A 24,413-nucleotide genomic window follows, 5' to 3' on the forward strand; every position below is an offset into this window, starting at 1 on the left:
ATCATATTAACAACAGTAAAATACAATTTTGCAATCACAACCTCCCTTTTCCATAATGCACAAAGAGAATTCCTTGGGTCTCCTCCATTCAACAGGTGCATACTCTCTGGAGATGGCAAAAGAAGGAAAATAAGTCACTCATAATGCTGAACTTCTGTGTATCTAAGCACCGCCTAACCCATGCTGGTGACCCTTGTCTATAAAACGTTCCAGACTTCACCGCCCGGGCCGCAGGCATTGGCCAAGGCATCTGCGCCTGCGCGGTGCTGCGTGGCCCCCGCTCCACCCCGCCTCGCTCCGCCCCCCAGTGGGCGGGGAGAAATCGGCTTCAGCGGCCACTGTCCGGAAGCTGCAGCCGAGTTTCCTGTAACGTGTACTGGGAGGGGGGGGGGGCGGGCAACGAGTGTCGCAAAAGGTCGTGGTGGTACTTCTCTCTGGTCGTCACACCCGGCGCTTTACGGTGCTGGGCACTGCCAAGCTGGGCGATGTCGGCGGCGGTACTGGCGGAACCCCTGGGTCCTGGCAGCTTTGCGAAGCGGGTCCTGGTGACCGGGGGTGCTGGTTTCATGTAGGTAACCGCGCCACTGGCCGAGCAGTTTCTCCCCAGAACCCCTAACCTTTTCCTGCGGCTCTGTTTGCCTTTGGCAGTTTGGGTTCAGCTTTGGGGGGTCTGGAGGTTCCGAATGCACGACCCGGACCGCGGAGACGCGGTTCCTTTGCGACTTGTTTAAAACGCACGAGTTGTTGTGGTACTGCCCCCTCCTACCCGGCCCGAGATGCTTAGCACCTATCACTATGGCAGCAGAATCTCCATCTGCTTCCTACCCTCAGTGCAGGCCTCCCACCCGCCCACAGGGACGTTTTCTTCTCCCAATGATTGGGGACCACGATAGGACTTACTTACTCAGCGTATCCTTAAACACCCTTTCTGACAACCTGCCGGAGTGTTTGTTGCTTCTGCCTCAGATTCGATCAGCAATCCTCTCTCTACTTCTAAAGTATATTCGCAGTGCGTCTGCTCCTTACCAATGGCCCCCGTCCACCTTAAGCCCTTCTTTTGCCTGAAATACTGCTGTTGCAGTATTCCCTTAGTCTGCCCCCCACACAAGTCAGTGTTTAGGTGTATCGGATTTTGTTAATGCATAGCATTTTACTCCAGTAGTTCCGTCAGACTTCAGCTCCAAACTCCAGCATATGTAGAAGACTCATGCACTCAAGCCCTGCTTTTCCAACTCGATTTCATTGTTTTCTGTACCTGCCACACTTACCTTCCTAGGTCCTTGGAGCACACAAGGCTAGTCTTGAGGCCTTTGTACTTCTCCTTTACTTAGGCTGTTTGTGCTGCTCAATTGAGGTGTTTACCTGACCACCCGATCTGAAGTAGCCCATCTCCCAAGTATCTCATCTAGCTCTGACCTGAATGTATATTGCGTATTTGTGCTCACATGTTCGTTGCCTGCGTTCCTATTGTAAACTGTCATCTCCATGAGGGCGGACGCTAAGCACCTGGAAGAATGCCTGGCCCATTTTGTGAAGGTCTTCAGTAATTGCTGAATGGATGAATGCATGAGTACTAAGCAGGAAACTCCTACCCTCAGGGAACTCAAGTGTCCAGTGAGAGGAGATGGAATGTGGAGTTCTTATGTATTGCTCAGTTGCCCCATTAATTCATCATTTCTAATCTGACAGTCAGTTGGGGGAGAGTACCAGGCAGGCAAGATTCACTTAATGAGGAGTATGGATATGAAAGTGTGTTCCATGTGTGAGAGTGCTGGTCCAGGAAGGGTATGTTCTGGAAAATGCTGTGAAACAAATTTTGACTTCATAATTTGGTCAAGGCTTGCACTTACTCCTTGGAGTCCAACATCTTAAGTAAGTTACAGAATCTGCTAGATTTTCTCACTGAGATATGCCTCTGGTTCTACTTCAGAAGCCCTGGAACCATGGCAAATATCCATCTCAGGATGTCTTCAACCATTATTATCTTGGGAAACCTCAATTTAGTTCAGGATCATCCTGACTATTTTCATTTACACCATCAAATTCTTGTATCAAGAGACAGCAGTTGCAGAAGTTGCTATAAAGACTACTCAAACTGATCTAAAGTTTCTTTTTTGGTGTTGGGGTTTTTTGGTGGTACTGAGGTTTGAACCCAGGGCTTTGCACTTGCTAGACAGCTACTCTACCACTTGAGCTAGGCCTCCAGCACATTTAGCTCTGATTATTTTGGAGAGAAGGTCTTATTTTTTGCCCAGGCAGATCTGGAACTGCATCCTTCTGATCTCAGCCTCTGGTGTAGCTTGGGGTGATGAGCATGCATCACTAGCATCCGTTCTGATTAAGTTGTTGTTGGGTTTTTTTTTTTTTTTTTGTGGGACTGAGGTTTAAACTCAGGGCTTTGCAACTTGCAAAGTAGGAGTATACTGCTTGACCCACACCTCCAGTCCATTTTGCTCTAGTTATTTTGAAGATGAAGTTTCTCTATTTGCCTGGGTTGGCCTCAAACCTTGATCCTCCTGATCTCAGCCTCCCACATAGTTAGGGTTGCAGGCGTGAGCCTCTGCACCTAGTTGGTTTAGTTTTTTTGTTTGTTTGTTTGTTTTTAATATCTACTGTTCCTGTAAAGGCATGGTGTAGTTTCAGTAGTCCTTCTGACTAGCACCCATTATACTTTTCATTCTGATTTACTCTCGCTGGATGCAGTGACAACATCATTTGGTTAAATTAATTTTTTCTTTATATCCAGCATCAGTGAATTCTCTCTCCTACATAGTGTAACGAGAGTGTGAGACAAGGGGATTGGACTTTGAGCACATGATAAAAGAGAGAGCACACAAGGGAGGGGTGAGGATAGGTAAGACACCTAAAAAATTAGCTAGCATTTGTTGCCCTTAATGCAGAGAAACTAAAGCAGACACCTTAAAAGCAACTGAGGCCAATAGGAAAAGGGGACCAGGAACTAGAGAAAAGGTTAGATAAAAAAGAATTAACCTAGAAGATAACACACATGCACAGGAAATTAATGTCAGTCAATGCCCTGTATAGCTATCCTGATCTCAACCAGCAAAAACCCTTGTTCCTTCCTATTATTGCTTATACTCTCTCTTCAACAAAATTAGAGATAAGGGCAAAATAGTTTATGCTGGGTATTTAGGGAGTCGGGGGGGAGAGGGAGGGGGCAGAGTGGGGGTGGGGGCAGGGGGGAGAAATAACCCAAGCCTTGTATGCACATATGAATAAAAAAAAAAAAGTCAAAAAAAAAAAAAAGGGAGTGTGAGAGTTAGTTTATAGATACTGTTGAGAAGTTTGGTCCAAAATGTTCATATATTCAGTGTACTTACATTATTTCTGTTATCTTGGAAAAATTTAAAGTTATCTTTGAATATTTTTCTAATACTCAACAGCTTAGAAAGACATTCAGGAATCTAAAAAGATGAAAGTTTTCCACTCACATGATGTACTTTCTTCTTCTAGTGCATCACACGTGATTGTCTCTTTGGTGGAAGATTATCCAAACTATATGATCATAAATCTAGACAAGGTGAGTTTTATAAAAATTAACCTGTTGCCCTGAAATTACATGCCAGTTCAATTATGTTTTTTTAAAAGTACTAAATCCTGTTTTTTATTTAGTAATTTTAGCCACTTAGGGGTCTGTATAGTCATGTGTTCATGCTGTATTTAACCTATGTAAGATCTTTTGACACTCACCTATTATGGTAACTCATAAAGTACAATTGTTTGGGTTTTTGTACTTTTTTTTTGGTGCTGGGGCCCAAACCCAGGGCCTTGCACCTGCTAGGCAAGTGCTGTACCACTGACCTACATCTCTAGCCCTTGTGTTTTTTGAGATAGAGTTTCACTATGTAGCTCATTCTGGCCTCAAACTTGATATCCTCTAGCCTCTGCCTCCCAAGTGCTAGGATTAAAGGAATGCACTACTCCACCCAGGAAATATAGGTTTAAGGGCAGTATTTTTACAAAAATTCAATATTTAGTGTAACATTGTGATTGCTAGTCTTTTTTTTAATGTTGATGTGCTTTATTTAATTTAATTATTTAACTATTTGATTTTATAATTGTCACTTCCTGGCAAATTATGTATTTTTAAAGATTAAAATGCAATTTAATTAATTTGGTTTTGAGACTGTGCAGCAATAATTGGAGTCTCTCTGAAGGCCATGATTGGTAGACATTGGACTTTTTGGTTAAACAGAAGATGCAATAGGGCCTTAGTTTTATTTTCAATCCCTAGTTCCTTTTCTGTCAAGAATAGTAAACTTTTCTAGCCACCAGTGACTGCAGGCAAGTTTGGGCAGGGATGTTTTTTAAAGTAGAAATTTATAAAAAGGTTAATTTGGGGGTTCATTCGGAAAAGGTAACAAAGTGTTTATTTTTATTTTTTTTTATTTTTAAGATGTCAGAAGCTTAAAATGTGTGAAAACACAGCAAGCACATGAAGACATATTATTGTGTTAGTCTTTAACATCTGTAGTTTAAAATAAATTGCTATGTTATAGAAAAAGCTAATACCACTTTGTTATCTCCTGCCACACTCTCATGTTTCAAGCTGGATTATTGTGCAAGCTTGAAGAATCTTGAAACCATTTCTAACAAAAAAAACTACAAATTTATACAGGTATGGAAGTTGCTTTTTTTAAATATATATATAATTACTGTATTGTGACTCTTTAGTCATGCAGAATTATCTTTCTACATTAGAAACTTGCATGAAAGGGGTTTGGAAGGTGTGCTTATTAAAGACCTTTTAAAAGATCAGATAGTTAATTTCCAGAAGGAGTACATGGTATAGACAAAATTATCTAAACAAGTCTATGAGGAACTGACTGAATTTACATGCTTTGTAATTTTGGGTCTTCACTAGCCTCTTTAAGTAACGCCTTTCTGGGATTTGAAGTGGTCAGTATAATATGTGGTGGTGGTCTATAAGGTACACTAAACAGTGTAGGTCTTGGGGCAGTCTTCCCTCGTGAGGCCGTTGTCTGGAGAACTGGTTGTCTTTTTAACTCAAAACTTAATGTCCTAAACAACCATTTGATAATTCTGTTCTGTGAAAAGCGTTTTCTTCAGTTGCTGAAGATTTGTTGAGAATTCATATTTTTAGATGATTAAGTGCCCATATTAATATCAAAAGTACCACAATTTTGCTTACTTGTGGCAAAATATGTTCTCCTATTTCATTCCAGTTATTACACTTTAAATGTGTTTCAGTAATGGTGCCATCAGAGGTTTGCTTTTAATGCTAAAAAAATTTCCCTACTGATATCTTAAGCTAGGAAGAATGTGAAAAGAAGCTAGCAGAATATTTAGCAGTACTTGGTGCTCAATAAAATACCTTTTTTTTCACTTATTGGAAGATATCTTTTGGATTGAATATCATATTCAATACATCATTACTATACTTGCTGTACTACTTATCTGAATGTTTAAGGTATTCCGTATTGAAATGGGGGATGTATGAGAAATGGGGTATGTTAAAGTAAAAATGGTTACTGTGAATAAGAGTGCAGAAAGAAACCTAGCTTCTGTTTGCTTTTTCACCTAGGGTGACATATGTGATTCTCACTTTGTGAAAGTGCTTTTTGAAACAGAGAAAGTAGACATAGTTCTACATTTCGCTGCACAAACACATGTAGGTAAGAGTACTTTTATGTTACAGTTGTCATTGGTGATTTTCTCCACAGTGGATAACTCTTTTTAAGTTCAGAGTCCAGTAACGGGGTTAAATTAAAATACATGCTGTACCCGAAAACAAGCCCATGATCATAACACCATTGATAGATTCGGCACTTTTCCATCAATTTTGTTAGTGGGGGTTGAAATAAAACTGGAAAGTATCTTAAAAATTCAAGTTAACCAAATTTAGGTTAGTGATTATTTCTGAAGAGGGAATGAGGAAGTGGGCTTCCAAAATGTATTTTTTTGTGTTGTTTTTCTTGAGTGGTGGGTACACAGATGAACGGGATACTGTTATCTGTACTGTTTTGTGCATTTGAGATACTTTCTAATAATTAGTCTAGAGTTTTTACTGTGAAGTGTGACATGTCCAGAACAATTTAGAAGCACAATTAAATAATAACGTGAGTACCCATGTAGCTATCACCCAAAAGGCAGAATGCTCCCAAATCCTCTTTGGTACTAACTATGGTGTCTGCAGGTGTCTGCAGGGTGTGGTTCCAGGAGAGCACTATTGCTTAGGATGCAGAGTTCAGTGCCATACTGTGGGTGCTTGATTTACTTTTCCCATACGCCCCCCAACTTCTACTAAAGCCACACCGCCTTTTGACAGATCTAAAATCTTCACTTTATCGCTTCCGTGAAGCACATTGCGTTCTCTTTTTGGCATAACTTTCACTTTGCTTTCTGGGCACTATTTGCTTTTTTTTTTTTTTTTTTTTTTTTTTTTTGGCAGCACTGGGGTTTGGACTCAGGATCTCATGCTTGCTAGGCAGGCGCTGTACCTCTTGAGCCCCACCATTTGCTTTTTAGGAGGGAAATTTTGACAAAATAAAAGGCAAGGAAGTGCTCAGCAGGTCACACAATGATTTAAACACACCTGACAAGAGCACAGGACTGTCAGAGCTTCACATCAGCTGAGCTGTGCAGTTCATGCATGGGAATTAAAAGTTTTTCATCTAAAATTTCTTTCTTTTTTTTTTAAATTTATTATTGTTTTGACCATTCTTGGTCAAAACTGTATGTGATAAGCCTGTGAATAAGGCGGGCTTACTGTAGTCCAATACTGCCTCCTGCCTGATACAAATTGATGGTTTCCTTTGCTTTTCTCTGCAGTTTTGCTGTTTATGTATATACCCCTAAACATTGTAGTTTAATTTTTGCTGCTTTAAAATTTTATAAAATACATATGTATATTTATGAAATCTCATGTAGTTTTTTTTGTCTTACTTTTTAAAAATCCATGAGGATTCATCCATGTAGTTGGGTATAGGTAATAGGTTTTCATTTTCAGTGCTGTATAATACTGCATTCTTCAACATTAAGATAGCACTATTCTTTTGAAGATAAAACTGTTTTTGAACTAATTATACTAATTTCTGCTCCTCTAGGAATCTATTTTCTCAGATTTCAACAAAGCTTAGTTTTGTCAGATAGGTTCGTTTTTGTCACTCTTAGCACTGTGTAATGCTCTCTCAATGTTTTAATTCGCATTTTCCCTGATTGCTAAGAAAATGAAAATGAGTACTTTTTATATTTTTTGCGTGATTTGGAGAGTTGGATTTCTTCATTTGAGGAACGCTGTTGAAGTCTGTTGTGTGTTGTTTAAGTGACTGCCTTTTCTCTGTGAAACATTTCTCAGTATCTCTCATTGAAAGGGATATTTCAATGAGAAGCAGTAATGTCTACGTTTCTAGAGAGTTGAACCTTTTATCTTTGTCACATAATCTTCTTCCTTAGTGATGAAGACTGACATCAGTATGCCTGTGTCACCGTCTCATGTCTGGTTCTTTTTTGCAGTACTGGGACTTGAACTCAGGGCCTACACTTTGAGCCACTCCACCAGCCCTTTTTTGTGTTATATATTTTCGAGATGGGGTCTCATGCGCTATTTGCCAGGCTGGCTTCGAACCTTAATCCTCCTGATGTCTGTCTGCTGAGTAGCCAGGATTATAGACGTGAGCCACCGGTACCTGGCTTCTCATGTCTTTTTTATGTCCTTTTATTTCCAACCCTTTTTCTACCTTTATGGTTTAACTGCATTTCTTACAAACATGTATTTGGCATTTGTTTTTTTAAGTCCATTCTGACCAGCATTGACATTTACTGTCCTGCTTGCCTTTTTAAGGACTTGGCTGAGGAGTTTTTCTTACTCTCTTTCTTTCTCTCTAACTTGGAGGATATATATTCTGTTTGTATTCTTTGAGAGTTTTACCTTAGACATTACACATGTGTAATTAGCTTATCAAAAGTGCAAATGTAAAAGCCATCAGAACCTTTGCCCTCTTCCCAGGTAGTACACTTTAATTCCATTATTTGTTTCTAAGTTTGTTTTTATTTAGTTTTTTTTAGCAGTATTGGGTTTGAACTCAGGACCTTGCGCTTGCTGGGCAGATGCTGTACCTCTTGATCCTCAACCCTACTCCTTTTTGATTTAGGTATTTCTTGAATAGTGTTTCACATTTATGCCCAGAATGCTCTGAACTGCAGTCCTCCTGTTCACACTTCCCACATAGCCAGGATTACATGTGTGTACCACTACACCCAGCTTTTTGCTGGTTGAGATGGTCTCTCTCGAACTTTTTGCCTGGGCTGACCTTGAACTGGTATCCTTCTGATCTCTGCCTTGTGAGTAGCACAAGTAGACAGGTATGAGAGACCACCACCCAGCCCTGTTTTGATCTGAAGTTTAAGGTCTGTCTTGTTTAAATTTGTCTTTTAGCACCCATGAGATAACATTCTTATTATTTCATATAATCAATATTACTGTTATAGGTAGTTGATATTCATGTATATCAGAGCTTTGCCAATGGTATTCTAACTAAATAATTTATTTTTCTTTTATATCTGGAATAACTATGTTTAAGCAGGTTTTCCATATAAATAATTACGATTAATAATTATTGAGATATAATTAATACTGAAAGGCCAGGTTAACTACTTGGTTCTTTTTATTTATATAATAGGTTTCATTGTGATGACTTGGTTCCCTAATGTTTTCTTTCTTTGGTTTTAGAATAATCATGAATTTGTAGCTTTTAACATACTTAGGTTTTGTTTATTTCTTTGTTTTAGTCAATTCCAGTTATTTTTCTTTATGTTCAAATTGGCCCACCATCAGCCACTGAGAGGCTGTTCTAGTTGCTTTCTGAGTCCTTTTTGACAGCCTTCGTAGTCTTTGGAGCCATCTTGTCTTCTGCTGCCAGGATGTCCCAGGCTGGATCTCATGGTTTCTTCCCATTATCTGGAACCAAGATTTTCTCTGAGGAGCTCCAGCTCCTTCCAGTGTCAGAAGTAGTTAGAGGCTGTCATGTGGGCACTGGGATGCTGCTGATTGAGCATAGTTTCCTAGGCTTTTTCAGTGACAGAACTGAAGCTATTTTGTTTTAAGATTACTTAAGATTAAAAGTATCATGAGTTCATGTTGAGATATCCAATTCAGACTCTGAGTTTCTTAACCGTATTGTCTCACATTCATATGTCCTTTCCTCTCAGATCTCAAAGGCACTGTGTACGAATAGCAGTGTAGAGCGTTTTCTCTTATAGTAGGGATTTTGGTCTTTGCTTTCTCTCTGGGTATATGGTCAGATATTTTTGTTTTGAAGTAACTTGGAAGAATTCCTCTGCATAGTTATGTAACAAAGTAAATATGTAGTTGAATTCATGTTTCTTGTCTTTTTATTTTTATGAATTGCTTTTTTTTAAATTAAATTTTATTTTTCAGTTATTTAAAGCATGGATACAGTTCCAACATCAAATCTCCCAAACAGGGAGCATTTTAAAAAGTCTAGCTTTCTGCTATGGTCTGTCCTTTCTGCTATGGTCTGTTCTTTGTGTTCTGCTGCCCTTCTTAGAGTAATGATAGCCTCCAGTACACAGCTTTCTCTGTCTTGCTTTTGTTTAAAATTTATTTAGTAGTATATAGAGGAGATCACTCTATAATAGAATATAGAGATTCTTACATTCCTTTTTATTTTCATAGTACTCTGGATGTAGATGTACCAAAGTTAGATTAATTTCCTACTTTTTCCTGTTTTTTGCAGTAGATGGCTTTGTACCTGTGTCTTTTGTGTATTTATTAATTGATACTGGGGTGAGATGCCTAGAAGTTGGATTGCTGGGTACATTAGTCTGCTAGAATTGCCAGAGCAAAGTACTACAGACTAAATGCTTAAAAACAGAGCTGTGTTTCTCAGCGTTCTAGAGGCCAGAAGTTCAAGATCAATGTGTTGGCAGGGTTAGCTTCTTCTGAGGCCTCTCCTTGGCCTGCAGCTGGCTGCCCTCTCTATGTCCTGATGTGGCCCTTCCTCTGTGTGCATCTCCTGGCATCTCTTTTTGTACACACATTTCCTCTTCTTATAGGGACAATAGGTAGTTTGGATTAGGACCCATCTTAAAGTCCTCATTTTAGTCTGATCACCTCTTTGAGGCACCTCTCTCTAAAGATAGTCACAGTTGGACACATGTGGGTGGGGGTTAGGCATCAGCACAAACTTTAGGGGAACGCAGTTCAGTCTGTAACTCTGAGTTAGGAGAGAAAGGCATACTAATTGACTAGATATTGCCAGATTTCCTTCCTGAGGGCTTCTAAACACTTTATAGTCTCCCACTGTGTAGAAGGGCCTTTCCCACATCAGCTCGCCAACAAAATGGCTTGTCAAATTTTTGAGGCTTTGCCAGTCTGGTAAGTAAGAACTGGCATCTCTGAGTTTTGAATTTGAGTTTTCCTTATTGTAAATGAGGTTGTACATCATAAGCTTAAGGACCACTTATATTTCTTTGTCTAAACTATTTGTTTATGTCTCCTATGAACTTAAACTATAGGGCTGTTAGAAGTTATTTGTAGATTGAAGATATTAACCCTTTGTCTCCAGTAAATTCACTTATTTTCCCCAGTTTGTCATGTATCTTTTTATTTTGTTTTTAGTTTTGTTTTGTTGTTGTTTGATTTGGTGGTACTGGGTTTGAACTCCAGTGGTCTACTACTTGAGCCATACCACAGCACTTTTCTTTAGTTTATTTTTTAGATAAGATCTCCCACTTTTGTCTGTGCTGGCCTGGGACCCAATTATGCCTCCCATGTAGTTAGAATTACAGGTGTGCACTATGAGCAACTTATCTTTGACAAAGGAGCTAAAAATATACGATGGAGAAATAGCAGCCTCTTCAACAAAAACTGCTGGGAAAACTGGTTAGCAGTCTGCAAAAAACTGAAACTAGATCCATGTATATCACCCTATACCAAGATTAACTCAAAATGGATCAAGGATCTTAATATCAGACCCCAAACTCTTAAGTTGATACAAGAAAGAGTAGGAAATACTCTGGAGTTAGTAGGTATAGGTAAGAACTTTCTCAATGAAACCCCAGCAGCACAGCAACTAAGAGATAGCATAGATAAATGGGACCTCATAAAACTAAAAAGCTTCTGTTCATCAAAAGAAATGGTCTCTAAACTGAAGAGAACACCCACAGAGTGGGAGAAAATATTTGCCAATTATACATCAGACAAAGGACTGATAACCAGAATATACAGGGAACTTAAAAAACTAAATTCTCCCAAAACTAATGAACCAATAAAGAAATGGGCATGTGAACTAAACAGAACTTTCTCAAAAGAAGAAATTCAAATGGCCAGAAAACACATGAAAAAATGCTCACCATCTCTAGCAATAAAGGAAATGCAAATTAAAACCACACTAAGATTCCACCTCACCCCTGTTAGAATAGCCATCATCAGCAACACCACCAACAACAGGTGTTGGCGAGGATGCGGGGAAAAAGGAACCCTCTTACACTGTTGGTGGGAATGTAGACTAGTACAACCACTCTGGAAAAAAATTTGGAGGCTACTTAAAAAGCTGGACATCGATCTACCATTTGATCCAGCAATACCACTCTTGGGGATATACCCAAAAGACTGTTACTCCAGAGGCACCTGCACATCCATGTTTATTGCGGCACTATTCACAATAGCCAAGTTATGGAAACAGCCAAGATGCCCCAGCACTGACGAATGGATTAAGAAAATGTGGTATCTATACACAATGGAATTTTATGCAGCCATGAAGAAGAACGAAATGTTATCATTCGCTGGTAAATGGATGGAATTGGAGAACATCATTCTGAGTGAGGTTAGCCTGGCTCAAAAGACCAAAAATCGTATGTTCTCCCTCATATGTGGACATTAGATCAAGGGCAAACACAACAAGGGGATTGGACTATGAGCACAGGATAAAAGCAAGAGCACACAAGGGAGGGGTGAGGATAGGTAAGACACCTAAAAAACTAGCTAGCATTTGTTGCCCTTAATGCAGAGAAACTAAAGCAGATACCTTAAAGCAACTGAGGCCAATAGGAAAAGGGGACCAGGAACTAGAGAAAAGGTTAGATCAAAAAGAATTAACCTAGAAGGTAACACCCACGCACAGGAAATCAATGTGAGTCAATGCCCTGTATAGCTATCCTTATCTCAACCAGCAAAACCCCTTGTTCCTTCCTATTATTGCTTATACTCTCTCTACAACAAAATTAGAGATAAGGGCAAAATAGTTTCTGCAGGGTATTGAGGGGGGAAGCGGGAGGGGGTGGAGTGGGTGGTAAGGGAGGGGGTGGGGGCAGGGGGGAGAAATGAACCAAGCCTTGTATGCACATATGAATAATAAAAGAAAAATGAAAAAAAAAAAAAAAAAAGAATTACAGGTGTGCATCCCCATACCCCCGACATGATTTTTTTTAAAAAAAACAATGCAAGAGCTGAGTGTTGTGGGGCATCACCATAATCCCAGCAACTGGGGACCTGAGGCAGGAGGATTGAGAGTTCGTGGCCATCCTGGATTACAGAGCAAGTTCCATACCAGCCTGAGCTACATAGTGTGAGATGCTGTCTCAACAAAGAAAGAAAAAAATACACAAGAATTTTTATGTAATCAGATTTATCCATTATCCATGTCTTGTTGTTGCTTCTGAATTGAGAGTCATAGTTAGGAATGTTCCCCCATTTCCTGACCAGAGAGTTTTAGTTCTTTTAACTTGAACTTATTTTAAAGTAACTTACCCTCAAATACTAGAAATTGGAAGTTTCAAGAAAAGTAAATTTGAAATTTCGATGTATCATTTTATATTTTCTTTGTAAGATAAAAAAGTGTTTCCTGCAAAATTTAGCTCTAGTATTTTTCAAGGCTTCAAGAAGTGTACGTGTACCTTGTAATTTAGGACTGAAGAAATCATAAATATCAATGTTTGCGTGTTACTTCTTAAAAGTCTCGTAATTATGGTGAGTAAAGAGAAGTGATAGCGCTCTGTTAAATCTGAATCCATTATTTGGGTTTTCTTTTGTCCCTTGGGTGGAATTGTCACAGCTTTCCTCTCTTTTTTTAGATCTTTCATTTATCCGTGCCTTCGAGTTTACATATGTTAATGTTTATGGCACTCACGTTTTGGTAAGGGCTGCCCATGAGGCGAGAGTGGAGAGATTCATTTACATCAGCACAGATGAAGTATATGGAGGCAGTCTCGATCAGGTAAGCTTGGAAAATACAGAACGCACCTGATCTCTTTGATCTTGGAAGCTAAGCAAGATCAGGCCTGGTTAGGATGTGGATGGGAGAGGTGTGTATTCCATCTGCTTACACTGTACCATGATATAAAACTTTTCCTGAACTCTGCTGTCTTCTATTGTCTCTTTTCTTCAATCCAGTGATGCCATTTCAAGATGAGAACAGCCTCATCTTGGTACAAATTAATCCTAATTTGACTGACTTTGTTGCAAACACAGTTTATCTCTTTAAACATTAAACAAATATCCATGCTATTAGGTTTGGTGGCACTGAAATTAAGGGGGGTGTGAAAGGGAAGGCTGAAAAGAATCTATGTACAAGTAACAATTATTGGGTAAACTTAACAGTTATTAATAGTTAAAGGTCATTTTCTATGTAATTAATACTTCAGGATGGTCTTGTGATCTTGTGTCATATTTAAAGGAAAACTGTAGTTAAAATGAAATTAGGAATTAGAAAATAACATGGTTCCTCATATTTTTAGTCTCAATCTCTAAATTACTACTGCAGTTGACCTATGATGCAGTGAAACTGCAGTTTTCCTTGAATGAAAGTTTATTTTTTTATGTTAGTTAAATTCTTACTGGGGGCTAGAGGTATGGCTCAAGCAGTAGAGTGCCTGCTCTGTAAGCACAAAACCCTGAGTGAAACACAGTTCCACCAAAAAAAAAAAAAAAAAAAAATTAAAGTTAAACTCTTAATAGTACTTGTCATTTTAAAAAGGTCCCTAAAATACTTCAGATATGGGGCTTATGGGATTGTATTAGTCAACTGCTGTTTTCTACTCCAGCAGAGATTTGAATTTGCATTTTGATAGAAGCATTCCAGATTACCAGCAGTGGGGGGTGGGGAAGGTCCAGTCCAGTCTTCCAGTCCTAAATCCATACGTTTGTCTGAGAATTAAATCACTTATTGATCACACATGATAATGGGTGATACCCAAGCTTTATTCCCACCTCCCATTATTAAATACATTACATAAGATGGGCCTACAATCATTCTTATTACCAAATAATTCCATGACCTTGTTTGGGAGACAGTTTCAGCAGAGAACTTCAGAATGTCCCAAGGTTTCTGAAAACAGTGACTTTTCTGTCCAAGCAGGGTGTGAAGAAGTTTGAAATGGAACCCGGCATCTCCCTAAAGGAATTCTCACTGCTCACCGCTAGGGCTGGGTCCAGATGGCCTCAGAGTAGACTAACTTTACACAGCACATTTAAGAGACACATTTATGAAGCATCACAATTACTCTACTACTTTTAGCAAACAGCAGTAGAAGGACAATCTGTATTCAAATCTTTTGCTGGAATGCTTTATACTTTCACAGAACAGAAACTTAAATAACCTGTTATACTATTAGTCACAAATATGGTCTTCAAGTTTTTTTGTCCTTACACATACGTGTTGTTTAAACATGTCTTCTTTGTAATACTAGGTCCTGCCACCATGGTGCTTGGTTGAATTCACAATTCTCTTATAACTTGGGGCTTCCTGGTCACTTCTGGCTCTCCTCTCCTGCTAAACTTTGTTTCCTGGCAGTAATTAAAATCTGCCACCGTCATAGCTCCTGCTATTACTTCTGTGGGAACCTCCATAGCCACCTTAGTTTCATGGTTTGGGCAAAGTATTGGCCTCTGCTACCATGGGGCTAGAGCTTCTGCCTCCAAAGTTTCCTCACTTACAGGCGAAGGGTCAGTTGAAGATTGTCATAATTGACAAAATCATTGCAGATTCTACCATCTACAAAATTGCTTCTATCTCTACCAAAGCCATATGACTCATCCCTGCTGCCATCATATCACCTACTCCCCGTCCCCACCACCCAGACCAGCATGACCACTGCAATTTTCCCCATGACCAGACTTGCCATTGCCACCAAAAACACCTGTATGACCACCACCAGTTTCCAGACCACTTCATCCTCTTTGACTTGTCATTTCATAGTTGTGGCCATGCACAGTATGGCACTTCTGAGTGACAGTCTTATCCAGGGAGTCATGGCATCAAAGGTTATGCAAGCAAAGCCACTGCCTTGGTCAGTTATGACTTCAATCACCAGGTTTCCTACACTGTTCAAAATAATGTTTTAGGTGATGTTCTTCAGTGTCTTTAATGCCGCCAACAAAAATCTTTCCCACAATGAAGTGGAACCTGGTCTTGAAGAATCTTCTCTTGAGACACCGTCTTAGGTTCCACACTCTTCCATCTGCCTCATGTGGCCTTGCATCCTTGGCTGCACCACATCCTCCACAGTGGCATGAGTGGCAAATCCAAAGCATTGCTGTTTCGATCTCTCATTGCCACCCAGTGTTCCATTGCTCACAATGGTTCCTCAGACTCTCCTAGTTGTTTCAAAGCTTCCTTGGAGGCATCCACGGCAGAAAGCTGTTTTCATTGAACTCGTTTTTTAAATGCCTACTTTTATTTTACCAAAACACATGCCTAGTGGGGGAAAAAACCAAATAGTTGAAAAAGAATTACAATGAGAAAAAGCAGGTCCTGCACATTTCTCCATCCCCAGTTCTGCTTCTGAGAAGCAGCTACTTTCAACTCTCTTGGAAGTTTTCATCAGGGAAACTTTTTCCTTCCTGTGCTTTCCATTCTCCGTCAGCTCTGACTTTGAATACAGGAGTCATGGCTAGGCGCTGGTGGCTCACGCCTGTAATCCTAGCAACTCAGGAAGCAGAGATCAACACACACACACAAAGAAAGGGCTAGTGGAGTGGCTCAAGGTGTATGCCCTGAGTTCAAGCCCCAGTACTGCACAGAAAAAAAAGAAAGAAAGAAAGAAAGAAAATGAGTCAAGAGTCAGATTGTGGCATTGCTCTGCTCAAAACCTGTCAGCGTTTGTTTTCACAGTAGTCTTCAAGGTTTATTGTCTCCTGGCCTCTGTCCAGCTCTCTGATCTCCTCTCCCTCTCTTCCTCACACTGGCTGGCCTTCCTGCAGTTCTTTTAGACACACTTCTGTCTCAGGGCCTTTGTGTCAGGCCAGCCTTAACAGTGTTTTTATGAGCATTAAAGTTACTGCATGTACTTGGAAAAATGCCAGAGAAATAGGGTTCAAAAAATGTTTTGTTTTCTTAAATCAGGGTCTCACTATTTAGTAGAAGCTGGCCTCAGACTTGCTATGTAATTCAAGCTGTAATCAAACTCTCCTTCGTCCTGCCTTAGCCTCCCATGGATGATAAGTGTGTACCACTATGGCAGGATTTTTTTTTTCAGCACTGGGGATTGAGCTCAGAACCTTGAAATTGCTAAGCAAGCCCTTTACCACTTGAGTCACATATTTGACTTTTCACTTTTTAAAATTTTTATTTATTTATTTTTTTGGTAGAGTCTCACACATGCTTTTGCACAGGCTGGCCTTGGATCATGATCCTCCTACCTCTGCCATCTCTGCCTCCTGAGTAGCTGAGACAACAGGCATGTGCCACCATGTCCAGCCAAGAAATTGTTTTTTAAATGCATTGATTAACATTGTAATATGGGTTTATTTAGTTTAATTTTTGTGATGCTGGGGGTCAAACCCAGGTCCTCAAGAATGCTAGGCTAGTGCTCTACCACTGAGCTACACCTGCAGTTCTTATACTATGCTTTCTACTTAGTATTATAGTACTTATTTTTAAAAATATATCCCTTTAAAATTAGGAATTTGATGAATCATCACCCCAGCAACCTACAAATCCTTATGCTTCATCTAAAGCAGCTGCCGAATGTTTTGTACAATCTTACTGGGAACAATACAAGGTAAAAACTGATTTCTGAAACTCTTGAGCTGTTTACTTATATGTTAAGAAATTAAAAAATTGATTTCTATACTATGTGGACAACATAGGACCTACCTCTTCCTGTTCGGTTCATCATTAAAGCAGTAATTTGAATTTATTTTTTCCCATTTCAGTAATACATAGAGTGTCACAGCTATAGTGAAAAGCCCTACTGGAGTCCTATGAGTGGAGGAAGACAGAGGGTGGTCAGATTCCCTTTCCTGCTGTATGCTTCTCTCTGCATGACTCAGCTCTCTTGGCTCCTCATGAATGGGAGGTAGACTTAACCCCTGGTGGCTCTGACAGTGTCAGTGTGGGAGCCTCACCCAATAGAAATCAGCAGCTCAAATCCCCTACATTTGGCTTCCCACTAGTCTTTGAGTTCTTAGCATACGGGCCAGAAAGGCAAGCCAAGGAATTCTTTGGGATTCTCTCTCTTAATGTTTGTTCCAGTGGCATTGGTTCTCTTCCCTTTTGTGGTAGACCTTTTTATTTGTAAAGGTTGGTACAGTGGCGAGAGCCAACCTGAAGTTTGGTTACATGTAACCAAGTCCTAGAGGTGGCCTCTGAAATGAGCAAGTGGAAGATACTCAGTAGTTTGTCAGACTTACTTACAAACCTACTTCCATCTGTATTCATCCTCCTCTTGTCTCAGTAAAGAGAAAGAGACTTCCTTTTGGACCTTCTGCCTTTATCTGAACTCCATCCTCTCCTGACTTTTTTTTAATTGTAGTACCCAGTCTTTGCCTCCTGAGTGCTGAGATTATAGAAGTATACCTCCCTCCAAGCCCTTGAAAGAGACTTCCTTCCTTCCTTCCTTCCTTCCTTTCTCCCTCCCTCCCGCCTCCTTTCCTCCCTCCCTCCCTCCCTCCCTCCGTCTTTCCCCCTCCCTCCTTCCCTCTTTCCCTTTTCTCTCCCTCCCTTCCAGCAACACTGGGGATTGAATGCAGTGCTTCATGCTTGAGGCAGGTGCTCTACCACTTGAGCCATGCCTCCAGTCCCCTTTTACTCTGGTAATTTTGGAAATAGAGTCTCACTTTTTGCCTAGGCCAGCCTGTACCTAAATCCTATGTATACTTCCTATTGTAACTGGGATGATGGGCACACACCACCATGCCCAGCCTTTTCCATTGAGATGGACTCTTGTAAACGTTTTTGCCCAGGCTGGCCTGGAACTGGCATCCTCCCAATCTCAACCTCCCACGTAGCTAGGATTACAGGTGTGAGCCACACGCCTAGCTTAATGTAAGGTTTTCTAATGTAAGGTTCCTGAAAAGACAGAGGAGAGAGCCAGGTCTGGTAGTTCATACCTGTAATCTCAGCTCTTTGGAGAAAGAGACAGAGGAATCACAGTTGGAGATCAGGCTAGGCCAAAGTTACTTCCAGACCCCATGTGAAAAGAAAACTAAGGAGCAAATGACCTAAGTTCAAGTCCCAAGACCTCAAAAACAAAAAAACCATCTCTGCTTTATCCTTGAGGTGTTTGTAGAATTATTTAGGTAAAGGTGCCTGTATGTTAAAACTCTACATTTCTTTAAAATAATCATTATTGTTGGGCCTTTCCATTACATTAATGTTGAACTCACTCTTCAGTTTCCAGTTGTCATCACAAGAATCAGTAATGTGTACGGACCACATCAATATCCGGAAAAGGTAAATTCTACTTCTGAATCCATATCAGTTTCTAGCGATTATAACTTACCATTATTTAAAATAATCTTTCATTTGTGTAAGATAATTTATGTTGTAATTATCTGTCCTATGCAGGCTGCATGCAAATCTCATCAAACTTAGAGCTTGAAGACTTGAGTTTAAGTATCAGTTTGACATTCACTAGCTGGCATGACCTTAGGCCCTTGACTGTTGTCTTTAAACTGGGGGTTAGCAAAAATACTCAGAAAGGATCTGGAAGGATCCAGTGAAATAATGTCTGAGAAGATGCCTTGTCTTCCTAGGACTGTAATGCACCATACAAGTATTCCACCACTGCTGCCACACTGTTTGTCGTCAGACCTGTATGTCAGGGTGCAAAAACGTTAAAAGCTAGTTAGGGAGTGATGTGGGAAGCACATACATAAAGTGTCTTGCTGTCAGCTGGCTAACTGTGCCTCAACTATTTTTATCCAAGTAGTGAATAAAGAAATGTAGCTACAATATCTAAAAATGCCCATGAGGGTGGTTCTATGTCATTAAGCCCAGTTTTACATAACTGTTGCCTGCTCTGCTCTGCCTAAATTTGGAGACTTGGTTTTCTCACTTTGCCCAAAGGAAAGGACCATATGATGGTGTGCTGGTGTCAATACTAACATTGCTTAATTTTTGGAGTATCTTTAACAGACTTAACATAAATTTAGCAATTCCTTACTTGCCATATTTAGCATAAGTATGATTGAATCCAAGGACACTGGAATTTACTTTTTATAAATTCCACAAGCGCTTATTGAGTGGGTGTGTATATACAAAGCAATAAGTAAGGAATGACTCCTGCCTTTGTATTTGAAATCAACACAAAGATTAACTTTGTGAGAACAGCACACTGCCTGCAAAGACTTCACATTTTGCCTCTATTTATATTGTTTCATCTTTAGGTAATTGGTTTTTATGAAATAACAAACCATGTTAGAGTTCTTTACTTATCAAGTATTATAGGCTTTTTTCATTAATTCATGGTAAAAAAAAATTAGAATTCTATAAATATTTCTTAGTAATACTTTTAATCATATGCATTCAGATTCATATTAATGAGTACATTTCCAAAGTCTGAAATGATATTTTAATATTCTTTTAGGTTATTCCAAAATTCATATCTTTACTACAGCACAACAGGAAGTGGTATGTTATTACTTATCTTTATACCCACAATGCTTTTCTAGTATTTTTTTGTAGCAGTCCTTCCTTGAAAAATTACAAAGTTGCAAGTTACAGGCCATAGGCATGAATGTCCTCCCAAATTAAGAATCCCTTCTCAATTTAATGTAGCAATTTAATTATAATCTGTAATTCATTTTTATAACTTACTAAGATAATTTCAATTTTTAATATTTGTCATAGAACTTTGAGCTATAATTTAGCATCTATCTTTATATAATTTTATCTTTAAAGGATTAACTTAATTCATGAACTATAGATAGGTCCTCAAAATGAACTTGTGGTATACAATTGATTAATAAGTATCTTGTAGGGGTCCATTTTTTTCCAGTTTCTTACTAAGTATCCACAGGAGTTTTGGACATCATTTAAGAACTAAGGTTAAAGGTGGAAAAGGTACAAGAATTTGTGACTTCAGAGAAAGCATTTTAGAATCCCCATGGGAACTGGCTTCTCTGGGGTTATTCCTAGTCATTGCTTTATCCTATTTGTGGAGCTTACTTTTTTACACTTATGATTCTGCTTTCTGTAATCTGTTTAGCTGCATTCATGGATCAGGGCTTCAAACAAGGAATTTCCTTTATGCTACTGATGTAGTAGAGGCACTTCTCACTGTCCTCAAAAAGGGAAAACCAGGTGAAATTTATAACATCGGAACCAGTTTTGAAATGTCCGTTGTCCAGCTTGCCAAAGAGCTAATACAGTTGGTACGTATCTTTTGTAAAAGGGTAGTACTTACAAAACTGTAAGTGATAGTAATCATGAATTCAGTCAGTAACAGTGGTTTACAGTTTCCCTAATGTAAGTGAACAAATGGAAAATGAAATTCATATTATGTGTACTGCATGTCTTCATTTGAAGTGGTACTACTTCTTTAGTAACAGCTTCTCAGGATAGTATGCATACCTTAATTGTAAGATGTACGTCAATTTCAGAAGTACAATATTGTGTGTTCTAGTTTCAAAGAACAGTGACATATAAGCTAAAAATAAGTGTACATATGTATTAGGAGTCATCAGTTATTATTCTAGGATTTAGTGAAAACAGGGACTGTATATTAACCAAAAGTCAGAAAAATACATTTTTTCTCATTGTTTATATGTGTATCCTTTTTTACACTTCAGCTGGAATATGGGCTATAAAGTACCCCACTTTGAGGCAGTTGTCTTTCTTTTTATCAACTATCAAATACCATTGTTATTCTCTGGTCTCATTTTATAATTTGATTCAAGTCTTCTCCATTTTGACAGATCAAAGAGACCAGCTCAGAGTCTGAAATGGAAAATTGGGTTGATTATGTTAATGATAGGTGAGTAACAAGTTAAAACATTGGGGAAAGGTTGTGAAATGTGAGGTACTTATAAAATTATAAATTATATGGGATCACCTGAAAACTAGTATATCTCCTTTTGAATTTTCTGGTACTTTTCTTTTCCTAATTATAAATGTCATACAGATTAAGTATAACACTGTTACTAGATATGTGGATGAAAGAAAGTTATTAACTCTTTTCAAATATGAAGCTTTCTCCATTGTGAAATAGGAATAATAATACCTTTCCTAGAATAGTATTTTAAGGTTTAATTACAATGTGTATAAAGTACCTGGCCCAGGGCCTGACACTTAAGAGTCATAAGTTACATGCCTTTATTTTTTCATTCATTAAACATTTACTAAATGTCTTCTGTGTACCAGACTTATGTCTAAATTGTAACTGAAATTAATTATAAAAAGGATAAACCATGGAGAAGGCTAGGTGTTGGGGATTATGGTTGTTTAAACATATACTTAAAACATTTTCTATAATCATGTCCTTAAGGAACTTTTTTTAAAAAAAACATGGGTTATGATAAAGTTGCATGAACACAAATTATGTCTCTTAGTGTTTAAATGTCTCGATATATACTCACAATGTCATTTCAAATCTGTTTTGTTTTCTAAGACCTACCAATGACATGAGATATCCAATGAAGTCAGAAAAGATTCACGATTTAGGATGGAAACCTAAAGTGCCTTGGAATGAAGGAATAAAGAAAACAAGTATGTTAAAAATTGACCATTTAGGGACAGTTCAGAAAAACTTACAGAAAAATTAATTCATTTTTATAATACTCTACAAATTCAGAATATTGTGGTTTGCACTTCTCAAATTGTGATATTTAACATATTTCTAGCAATAGTACTATGTTGCTGAACATACTGAACTTTACAAACAAACTTCTCACCAGTCTTTCAAATACCTGTTTCATTGATTCACTTTCTTTATATCCTTGAAAGGTATGTGTCTTATAATCACTGATCATTGTGGCTTTTTTCCTTCATAGCAGTATGAAGTAATGGTCCAACTTCAGATCAGTGACATCTTAGATTTGATGAGTGTCTTGAAACAAACAAGTAGGAAACATTCAACATGTGCAGAAAAGTCTACTAAAATAAGTAGAAAATCTGTATGATATTAAAGCTCTATTTATAAATGTGTTCATGATATCTACAAAAAAGTCTTGATTCAGATGTTGAATACAAAATATGTGTATCAAATATTTAAAAAATCAAAGATAAAAGTATTAAATTTCTTTTAACTAAAAAAGCTTCCACTGATAGCATGTAATATAAAATAATTTCACATAATTGAACGAAACCCACATCATCTTCCTGTGCCTCTGATGTAATATTACCATATTTACATGAACAAATATTACACTTTTTCTATAAAATAACTTTTAAAACCAGTACGAATAACTTCTCTTCCACACCATTGCCTAACAACAGAATGTGTTGAGCACTTTTACCAGCAGGTTCGGTATTAGAGGACTTTTGAAGTTAAACATAAAAAACAAGATTAATTTTTAATTCCAGGACTTCCAGGTTATAAAGTGTCTTCTGATTAACTTCATTGTGAAGTTCAAAACCAAATTGGTTTGACCGTGTTGCTAATTTGCTTGATGGGCAAGACTGTTCTTATTTTCAGAAACTCATAAAACATTGATTAATTTGATGTTTAGTTGTGTTTTTTTGTCTTTTGTTTTTCCTATCAGTTGAGTGGTACAGAGAGAATTTTCATAACTGGAAGAATGCAGAAAAGGCATTAGAACCCTTTCCAGCACAGCAAGCATTTATATAATCAACATAGTTTTCAGAGAAAGAAGAAAATTACCCTACCTCAACAAATGGTGTGAAATCACGCGACTAAACAGACTGCCCTCTTTTCATTTGGAATTAGAGTCATGACTTTTTGTATTCCATTCAGATGAGAAATGCCTCAACTTTGGAAGAGTTTTGATAATTGGCACAGGATTTTCTTCTTACCACTTGAGCCATACCGCCAGCTAGCACACAATTTAAATATCAGAATTCTTTCAGGAAACTTCTGGAAATGAGGAAGTAGTATGCGTGGAGTGTCTAGAGGTGAGCCAGGAAGAGGCTCTGAGAACAGAGACAGCAGCAGCACTGTGTGATGGCGAGCTCCGCTGGCTTAGACCTCATTCAGCTTCCCAGCCTTTCCCGGTGCCTCGGAAGTACTAGAGATTTCATTTGTGCCTCGGAAGTACTAGAGATTTCATTTCCGGGCACTGTAGGATGTGTATTATATGCTAATTCAACTTTTTTCTGAAAGGTCAGATGTTGTGCTATAATCGCTTTGATACAGTGGAACAAAATGGAAGCATATCTAGCACTTTTTAACTTTTTACAATTTTATAAAATTAAGTTAAATGCTTTTTAAAGATGGGATGTAAAATTTTTATATTTCCAGAATCAGTTGTTGATCTATATATAACCTGTATCAGAAATTTTATCATATATGTACTGTTTTATATGATTTTATTTATAAAATTCTCAGTATTTTAATGTATTTAATATAGAATATGCCATTTTGGGTAATGTTTTATTTTGCTATGGAAAAAAAATTTTAAATAATTGATTGTGTTTTTAAGTCTCTTTTTGCCCTAAAGACTTTAACGTGGCTTGAAAAAGTAACTGGCTTTTAGGCTGAGAAAGGGAGACGAAGCTGGGTGACCCTCTGTTGAAAATGCAGGTTTTAGTATGGTGGCTTCTTGACCCTCTATTAGAAGGCCCTAATACACTTTTCAGTACACTTAACACCAACCTCCCACTGTGCCTGGAGATCCCCAAGTATACTTCTCTTTAGTTTCTGCAGATAATTTTCCCTGTCTGGAAGGAAAGAGCAGGACAAATGTACCAGTCCTGCATGAGATGTAGAGACAAAAAAAGTAAGAGAGAAGAAGGAAAGTTGGACAGGATCATGGTGCTGACAGGCTGTGCAGGCAGCAAGGCAAACGCACATGGAAAAAATGTTTATTGTGAAAGTCAGCTTGTGACCATATAACTGGTTTTCTTGAACAGTGCCGTATTGGGGGGCTCAGATTTGTCTCTGTTGCCAGCACAGTAAGTGCAGACAGGTGGCCCTAGCTAGATGGACCATGGTAAATGTGAGACCATGCTGTAGATTCCAAGAGTAGGTCCATCTCTCATTTGTGCTATCCAGCTACCCATTGTGGAAGT

The 24,413-nt window shown here is 38.6% G+C and overlaps 1 protein-coding gene across 2 annotated transcripts; it reads left to right on the forward strand.

The window, feature by feature from the left end:
• Positions 1-427: 427 nt before the first annotated feature.
• On the forward strand, positions 428-23,809 carry Tgds (TDP-glucose 4,6-dehydratase). Of its 2 annotated transcripts, XM_074043141.1 has the most exons (12): positions 428-568; positions 3,475-3,541; positions 4,571-4,639; positions 5,567-5,657; positions 13,078-13,220; positions 16,906-17,004; positions 18,618-18,677; positions 19,813-19,856; positions 20,434-20,599; positions 21,143-21,201; positions 21,835-21,932; positions 22,928-23,809. In XM_074043141.1, the coding sequence occupies exons 1-12, from the start codon at positions 486-488 to the stop codon at positions 23,011-23,013; spliced, it is 1,065 nt and encodes a 354-aa protein (XP_073899242.1). In that variant the 5' UTR covers positions 428-485; the 3' UTR covers positions 23,014-23,809. The 2 variants fall into 2 exon arrangements, with proteins under 2 accessions (XP_073899242.1, XP_073899243.1); XM_074043142.1 differs by lacking the exon at positions 16,906-17,004.
• The last annotated feature ends 604 nt before the right edge of the window (positions 23,810-24,413 follow it).

The sequence above is a fragment of the Castor canadensis genome, chromosome 10 (assembly GCF_047511655.1).
Source record: "Castor canadensis chromosome 10, mCasCan1.hap1v2, whole genome shotgun sequence".
In the NCBI taxonomy this organism is placed as follows: domain Eukaryota; kingdom Metazoa; phylum Chordata; class Mammalia; order Rodentia; family Castoridae; genus Castor; species Castor canadensis.

Bases quoted from the DNA above. Each gene is read 5' to 3' on its own strand.
- Tgds (XM_074043141.1), top strand. From the start codon at position 486: ATGTCGGCGGCGGTACTGGCGGAACCCCTGGGTCCTGGCAGCTTTGCG. The intron at 18,678-19,812 runs GTAAATTCTACT...ATATTCTTTTAG, and splicing joins CACATCAATATCCGGAAAAG to GTTATTCCAAAATTCATATC. The intron at 19,857-20,433 runs GTATGTTATTAC...TAATCTGTTTAG, and splicing joins CTACAGCACAACAGGAAGTG to CTGCATTCATGGATCAGGGC.